We start from the raw sequence: 8889 nt of genomic DNA, 5'->3' as shown, positions 1-8889 counted from the left end.
TATTAAATGCTTTAAAAATCCTATATAAAGATATGTTAAAGCTCAAAGAGATCATCTTGGAAGAGGGATTTATAACTTCTAATTATATACTATTTGAGGCAATTCATTAATGTAACCTTCTTAGTGAAGTATTATAAATATGTCACAACAGGCCATGGACTTTATTAGGGGCCCAATCTTATGGGGTTCCCAGAGGCTCCTCCATAGATTAGTAAAGATTAAAAAAAAAAAACCCACTCTGTGTAAAAGATCCCGTTAAGCATCTCTGTGATGCTTAGTTTCAGTTCTTGAACTCTAGATTTGTGTCTCCAGAGATAACATCCTTGTTAACAGCAGTGTTTGAAGATGAAAGAGACCTGATCAGCCCTCTTGTCTTTCTGCAAGTTAGTATACAGAGTCAAATCCTTACCTTTCTCTAAAAGTGCAAAGTTTCGAGAAGTTAAATGAATAGAGGATATCAAACAAAAAGAATGCACATTTTATGGAAAGCAGTGATTAAATCGGGGCATCCTGACCAGTGATTTAAATCTATTTGATTTAAATGAAATTCACCCTGATATTTTCCTCTTTGTTGTCATTGATTTGTCTTGCACTTTTAGAAACCAAGGATAGGGAGTACTGCTTTAGCTATCAATTTTGTCCCTTTCCAGGGAGGGATTTTAAGTTTTCTAGGCCTGCCCTGTGTCTCTGATGGAGTTTTATTAACATAGCATATTTATTTGTCTTCCTATATTTGGTTGTTCATACTTTAGAGTCAGTGCACACATTGTCTCCCAAGCTAATTATTATTTCTGACTATTGCAGTGCAGTTGCATACCCTTAAAGTTTTTAGAATACAATGGGCACTTTGCCACTGGATTATAACCATTAAGGTGTGTAAAAATTGGAGTTCTACTCCTTAATTCAAGCACATATATATATATATATGGAGCACTATAGTTCAGAGTTTGCATTCAGTTTATTGTAAAATAATTATTATGCTGAATTCTACTATGAGCCTAGAAGTTAACAGTGGTATAATACATTTTCTCCATATAGTTCAGAATTTCAAACCATTCTCCCCCCTGCCCCTATGTTGCAGTTAAAATAAAGCACAATGCAGAACTTTCTTTCTAGAGAGTAGTTTATATTGGTGCAGTGATCCTCATCTGAATTTTGCATTTTGACTTTAAAACTATATTAACCTCCTCATTCCTTGATTTCTTCTCTACTTTGCGGAGATGTTGGTCTTTGCAGCAATAGGTAGCTTTCCCTCCAAGCTTGATCCGTCTTTTGTGGCAGAGGGCCACCTTCTTCCAGGATCTTTTAGACAGTGGAAGATTGTACTACCTAACAGCACTTTCTTGAAATATGCTATTGCTGAGAGAGGGTACTTCATGCCATGTTTCTTTCTTCCGATTTTTTGACCAAAAATTTAAAAGTTTCAAAGAACTTAAGGAGCAGTATAAATTGCAGTGAAAATTTAAAAACTGGCAGGGACCTAATGAAAAGCTACCAGCTGTGGCAGCAAACCTGCTTTTACTGTTGTGGTCATGGAATCTGAGAAATAGAACTAAATTGGATCTTGAGAGATCATATAATCCATGTCCCTGCACTGGCATATGATTCTTTAGGTTCTTCTATTTAAAGATAGGTATTATGTTTGCCTTTCTTCAGTCCAGTGTAGAAACTGCTATCTTACTCTCACTTCCAAAAGAAAAACGTGCAAATTGTTTGCTAAAGGTAAATAGAAAATGTATTTTTAAGGTTGCTTTCACAAATGGTGTATGCTGTTGAAAGCAACAGTTAATCTGTAATAAAAGCTGAAAAATTAGAGAGGCTGGGAAAAATGTTCCCAAGCAACAGAATCAGTAGACCAGCATGGAGACTTTATAGCACTGGACAGCTGTCATCTTATTTTTCTGGTTTGCCTCCTAGGTCAGGTTTTGATCTCCAGGCTGGACTTTGTGTACATAACATTAAAACAGCAAGGATCCAAAGACTCTTCCTTCACCCTTCTTGAATGGCTTGTGCTTCTTTTTCATATTCCAGACAGTGTAAAATATGGGCACTGCAAATGGCTGTCTGCATTTGTCATTCTTTGGTACTTCTTGATAACATCGTAGCACCCCCTTGTACTACTCCCTTAGATCATCAGTCCTGGAGATCCGTTGAGAAGAATCATTTTTAGCTTTTCACAGTTTGGTTACACACGTTTTCCACTCTATGCTGTACATGCTTTCCTGGAAAAAGGTGCATGACTTGAATTTACATAAAGGGAACCCACTTTACAATGTAACAAATAGGGATACATTCCAAGACCTCGACTGTACTGACCCCCAAACCCATTTCTACCACTTTTACAAGACAATTTTAGTACTCACCAATAGCAGACAGTACACACAAGCACAGGGTGGTGGTGAATGTTTAGTTGGTGTGAAGAGAGGGTGGTGAAGAGTCTTCAGTGTCAGACTCCACATCCTGGTAGGAGGTATAGGTGGCGTAATATCCATAGGAGAATCCATAGGTACGGCTCTCTCGTCACCCTCCAACACCAGTGGGGTAGGGCTCGGGATAGCTGAGTGAGGCTTCAAGAACTGGTACATGGTGCACTGCCTCACTGATTGTTGGATCTGGGCATACACTTCCTTGTAGGGGTCAAGGAGAGAGTTCAAACCATGATTGAATTCTAGGCTCCTGTTCAGGTTAGGGTCCAGATCCAAGGCAAACTGAGCAAGTCTCTCAGCCTGTGCAAAAAACTCTGCCAGCTTAATAGTCATGTCCTTGACCTTGAGGACCACCTGCTTTTGTTCCTCCTTTTCCTTAGCAGTGACAATCTCTATCAGTTCATCAATACTTAATTCCTCATTGTGGGAAAAGATGAGCTCCATGACGTCTGCTTCCTGGAGGTCTGAAAAACCATCTCCTTCCACCTTCTGTCCAGGATCAATAACCTCTCGAACAGTTGTGCACAGTTTGGGGGACCCCTTGGAGACCATAGCACATTCCTTCCAGAGAGGCTTCCAAGCACTGTTTATGGTAGTGGACTTCAGTTCATCCCATGAAGCCTTAATGTTGTTGATGGCATCCCTCACATTGTATGCCTTCCACCACTCACGGATTGTTGGCTTGTTGGGTCCATCAGTATCCTCCAGCAGCTGGGAGATGCTCCTTCTTAGGTAGTAGGCCTTGAATATTGATATCACACCCCGATCAAGAGGCTAGATTAGTGAGGTCACGTTAAGTGGGGAGGAACAGGATTCTCACATTGAGGTTGGTAGTTTCTGGGAGTTTAGGGTGTCCAGGGGTATTGTGAAGGATGAGCAAGTTTAGCTTCCCTGCAATAGTGCTGTACCTTCATGATAAAATGTTGAGCAAACCAGTCCTCAGAAACTTCGCCTGTCACCCGTGCCTTCTTGTTTGCAGCTCAGTGTACAGGCAACATGTTCCTACTCAGTCCTTTTAATGCATGTGGGTTTAGGGAGTGGTAGACTATCAGTGGCTTACACTTAAAATCTCCAGCAGCATTGCCACACAGTAGGACAGTCAGCCCGTCTTTCGCTGCATTTGAACGCACTTGCAACCTTCTCTTCCTTGGACTTGTACGTCTTACATGGCATCCGCTTCCAAAACAGCCCCATCTCATAGGTATTGAAAACTTGCTTGGGACTGTACCCCTCAGGAAACTATGCAGCAGCGTTATGATCAGCACTTGCAGATTCCTCAGTGGCTGCAGGCTGCTGGCATTGGCTGCTCCCAGGGCTGCTGCAGCAGGGGTTGGGGTGAGTGGGGACAAGCTGTGCCATCCCTGCTGGGCCTCCGCTTGTCCCTACTCACCCCAGCCCCTGCTGTAGTGGCCCCAGGAGCAGCCAATGACAGCTGCCTGCACCACAACACAGTGCAGCCCAGGGGCTGGGATGAGCGTGGACAAACGGAGCCCCGGGGGGTTGGGGTATGGTGCAGGCCAGTGTCTGCAGGCAGCTGGCATCAGCTGCTCCCAGAGCAGCTGCAGCAGGAGCTGGGGTGAGTGGGTCCCTGGCCCCATGGCCCTTTCCCTTCCCCCCACAGACTTATCTGCTGTGGGGGGCACCTGTGCTGATTGCATAAGACTTAATTTAACTTGCCTATAATGAATTTTGGGTATAAAAAGGGTCATTGCATAAGAGCAAATGTGCATATACAGAACCCGCATAAAGCAAGGAAAACCTGTACTCCAGCAATTGGTAGTGCTGTTTGGACTGGATGAATGATGTGTTTGAATCCTCAGCTTGTACATGTTGTGGTAGCATAATAATGGTTGCATTGCAGCATGTTGTTTTATTATGAGGCACAATCCGGTATTGGTTTCTAGCTACAATCAATGCCTATACATAAATTAAGGCAATCGCAGACTTCATTGCTTAAGAACAGTAGCTTTGAAAAAGCTTGGATGACTTTAGTTTTTACCTTCTATCATGATGCTTTTATTCTAAAATAAGTTAATCTCTTTCGAACACTTAGTCTATAATTGTTCTGGCATTCTTTTTCTTCAGTCTCCATTAATTTATGGTAGCCTTTAATTACCTCTAGTTCTTTGTAATGTAGTCATTTGCATTGTTTGTTTGTTTTATTTATTTATTTATTTATTTATTTATTTATTTTTAATTCTGTGACTTGACACTATCTAATTTAGTGTTACTTCAATTTGATCTATTTCTCTTTTCAGTCATCAGATGCACTTTTGGTTGCTATTGACTCAGAAGTAGTGGGAGCTGTTGATATACTACTTAATCATCGACCAAAACGATCTTCAAGACCAACTATTGTAGTTGAGTATTCTTAATTCATGTTAGCTTGGGTTGGTACAGCAGAATTGAGTCTTCAGTGAAATTGCTATTCAAGACAGCCTTAAATGAAGATTCTGACATGTAAGAGAGCAAAATTTGGACGTTGTTCTTCACGATTTTTTTTAAAAGCTTTTTATCCTTAGAGGCTTTTAAAGTTATTGATCATAGGCATCCAGTAGGTTTATAGGTGCCTAATATTTATTAAGGTTTGAGTTAATGGTATCCTTATAATTACTGTATTGCAAACAAAGAGAAAAATTACCAGTACTTATCACTTTTGTCATACAAATAATAGGCAGCACTGAATGTTTTGGTAAAACGTCACTGAACATTAAAGGCTTACCTGACATTTCTGTCTTCATCTTAAAAGTAATTTTTTGAGGTCCTGCTTCACAATCCTTAGGTATCCAGCTGCTATTAGACAGTTATTGAGTATAACATTTTTTAATTAAGGATTACTTCTAATATTGCTGCAGAGGTTGCACCTGTGTGTGAATCAGAAAGCAGTGTTTCTTCTATACTAGGTTGAGGGGGGACACCCAAATGAGAACTTAACACTGACTTTTATTAATAAGGATGTAAATAGGGTAAAAGATACTGAATTCTAAATTCCCAGGAAAAGCCCTAAGCAATTTTCTTTCTTCAGAATAAGATTCCCTTTATGAAGTTCATTCCAAAAGAACACATTCTACCTATATAGAAAACATTTTTCTTCCAGCTTTCTTTTTTTAAGAGAGAATTTAAATGAGAAGAGAGACTATGAAATAGATCACGTGACAATAACTTTTCTTTCAGCAGTCTATCAGGGCTCTCTCTCCAAGGTACAAAATTGTTGTAACTTCTGGTCAGTTAGCTCATGAAATAAGCATATCTATAAGTGACCCTTAATGTTTGATGTATTATGAAAGCGATCTTTGACGCATCACTTTTTCCTCTCGGTGTTACTAAAATTGTAAGGATTCCAACTCTTGAGTATTCTGTGTTGGTACAATACAAAGCAGAGTTCAATGGTGATTGCATGCATGTAGTTTATGAAATATGTATTTTATTTTGTGTTTTGAGAGACTAAAAAACTGTAGAGGAAAACAAAGTCCTGAGTGAGCTGACCAGAACGTTATCATCTCTAAATCATGAATATTTAAAAAAAAAAAAAAAGGAGGGGGGGGGCAAAGAAAAGCTAGCTTTTTATTATTATCTTTGCAGCATGAAAATTTTTCAGTTTTGTGGTACTTTCCTTTTGGTAATGTTATTTGCTCATGAGTCTCCTAAATTAATAGGACACATAGAAAAGGGACATTTTTCCAAAGATGGAAATTGCATTACAGAAGGGTGAGTTTGGATTTTAAAATTAATTAAAGAAAAAGAAAAAACATTCAGGTGATTACACGGAACGTTTTTTTGAGAAGTAATGCAATATAATGCATTTCCTGTACAGCATTTGGAGGAAAGTGCTTTTCCATCTGTCATTACAAGTAATGGTGGCTTAAAAAAATTAAATGCTTATTCCCCATAGTAAATATGAATTTAGTGTTGCTGAATGACCAAAAAAAATTACCTTAGAGACTAAAGTTCTTTATTTATCATCAGAACAGTATCTTCAATAATATGGGGATAGTTCTTATTCTTACTGCTAAGAAATACAGTGCATTAATTTTAGGGGTGCACCAGTAAAGATTTTCTTGGCTGATACCGATAGCCAGATATTAACTAGGGGTATCAGCTGATGCCAGTCTGATAACTGATTTACAGGAATGCAGCCAGACATAATGGAGAGCAGCTTCCTGCAGGTAGGTCTGTGGAGAGGACGGGGTGTGGTGGGGGAGGGGCAGACCGAGGCTTGCGCAGTGAGGGAGGGAGGGAGGGAGTGGGGCAGGGGCTGGGGTTGGAGGCGCTGCCCAACCAGGACAGTGAATGGGACCTGGGACAGGGAGCGGGACAGAGCCGCAGGCGGCTCTTCTAGGGAGGGGATCAGCATCCCGGTGCTTAAAAATGGTGGTGGGGGTGCTTGAACTACAGATTGGTGAATAAGCTATAGTTCAAGTGCTGCCGTCACCATTTTTAAGCATGGGGATGCTTTTAACCAGAGCCAAGTGGGGCAAGGGCAGATGTGGTCTGCTTGCTGTGGTCTCAGAGTTCTACACCCTGCTGCCTTTGCCCCAGGGACCCTGTGCTGGCCATGTGTCCCCTGCCAACCTGGCAGCGGGAGGCACAACTCACTGCCCACACTGCTGCCAATTGGGCAGGGGGTGTGTGGCCAGTGCACAGATCCTGAGGGAAAGGCAGGAGAGTGGAGAGCCCTGAGCCCTCAGAGTATCCCGTACCTGTTCTGCACACAAATATGGGGGTACATGTCTCCCCTGGGGTGGGGTGTGCAGTGATGGGGAGCCGCTCCTAGCTACATGCATGTGTTTGGCTGTGTGCATGGACATGGCCTCTGAGGCTCCCGCCAGAAGGCATATTATATTTATCAGTTAACATTATTGGCTCTACTGGCCAAAAAAAGCCAATAACCAATAATGTTAGTTTTCCTTTTATCAGTGCCAATCAGATAGGGCACTGATATATCGGTGCACCTCTAATTAATTTTTCCATTTGAGAAAAGAAATGAGACAAACACTACGCTTGTATCTTTAAGAGGCAAACAATTTCAGGTGGTGTTTAGGTGATTTTCTTTTCTTTTGAATTGTGTGACCAAGATCAGGAGTGGAGAAATGTTTTAAATCAGAATTTCTCTGTATCCTGTGTTGAGCAGCCTAAATTGATGTATGTGTAAACTATTATGTTCAGCTTTATTAAAATCCCAACTGTGTGTTTTTATGTTATTTCAGAAACTAATGGAACGTATTCAGAACCCAGAGTACTCAACAACCATGGATGTAGCACCTGTCATTTTAGCTGCTCATCGAAACAACTATGAGATCCTTACCATGCTACTGAAACAGGATATATCATTACCCAAACCTCATGCTGTGGGCTGTGAATGCACACTGTGTACTGCAAAAAATAAGAAAGATAGTCTACGGCACTCCAGGTAAGAGTATCGGTTCTTGATAATAACTAGAAATCCTTAACATAGTCTGGTGGCATCATGTGCGCTAGGTTCAATATGTCTTTGTTTGTGTTTGGTTTATGGATATGTTTTTAAGAGTTAGTTAAACTAGAAAAGTAGAACTCTCTTCCACTGAGGAATACCTCTCCCTTATTCTTCTTACAGTTACTTTTAGCTGAAATCGTATATGGAGAATAGTTGATAGCCCATTACATGGATTTTTGTGCTTTTTATAGTAAGGGGAGTCTCCATTATGCTTAAGTATTAAATGAATTTCAGGAGCTTGTTTAAAAAATTCTTATTTACCCATATTTCAGCGGGAGTACGGTGCTTTCCATTGGACTCTCCTGGTGCTGTTGGTAAACTGTAACTTTGAGACAAACCACTATCCACAGTTGCCTCATAATATTGAGTAAATGCTTCTATTTGAACTTGCATATGTATCAGCATGCATTTAGAAGGTTTCTTTGGCAAAACTACTAGAACTATCTTTTTGTTTGTACTTTTGAAATGTTTGTGGCTTAGGGTTGAAAAGAGACCTTGTTAGCATTATCTTAGGTATTTTTTTCCAGATGTCTGGCCTTAATTAATATTTGTCAGTGTTATCCTCTCAGAATCAAATGTTGTGCTTAGTCACCTACCTTAGCCTTCTGAGGTCTTTTACTGAAAAAGTGTTATACCAATGCATAATAATAATATAAGGTAAGACTATGTTTTTTCAATAAATGGAAACTATCTTTTATATTTTTAACACATGGGAGTCCTGTTTGAATTGTATCTTGGCAAAACCACAGTTTGAATGATAGAGAGCTGACCAGTAAAAAAAAAAAAGGAGAATGTAAGAGCTTCTGTAATGGGTCCATATCTTTCCCCTATAAGAAAATAAATCCCATTGCTTAAGATATGAGTGATTTTGATAGCTCTTTGTTGATGTATAATGTATAAATACTTTGTCAAATTTTTTGTATAAATACTTTTCGTTAATGTATAAATACTTTGCCAAATTCTGTCTGCATCTAGGAGTAATTCTAGTTG

At 40.0% G+C, this 8889-nt stretch overlaps 1 protein-coding gene across 4 annotated transcripts in view; it reads left to right on the top strand.

Annotated features, from left to right (window-relative positions):
* TRPC1 (transient receptor potential cation channel subfamily C member 1) overlaps positions 1-8889 on the top strand; it is a 44296-nt gene that overhangs the window by 1485 nt on the left and 33922 nt on the right. For 3 of the 4 annotated variants that reach the window (XM_019532973.1, XM_019532972.1, XM_019532975.1), the window contains exons 3-4: positions 4685-4786; positions 7634-7836. In XM_019532973.1, coding sequence (XP_019388518.1) covers positions 4685-4786; positions 7634-7836 — 305 coding nt within the window. Of the gene's footprint in view, positions 1-1925; positions 2084-4684; positions 4787-7633; positions 7837-8889 lie in introns of those variants that run through there. The other variant, XM_019532974.1, reaches the window with a different exon arrangement.

This window comes from Crocodylus porosus, unplaced genomic scaffold (genome assembly GCF_001723895.1).
Source record: "Crocodylus porosus isolate Cpor-Errol unplaced genomic scaffold, CroPor_comp1, whole genome shotgun sequence".
NCBI lineage: Eukaryota > Metazoa > Chordata > Crocodylia > Crocodylidae > Crocodylus > Crocodylus porosus.
The sequence above is the reverse complement of the archived record's forward strand: the minus strand, read 5'-3'. Positions and strand labels throughout refer to the sequence as shown.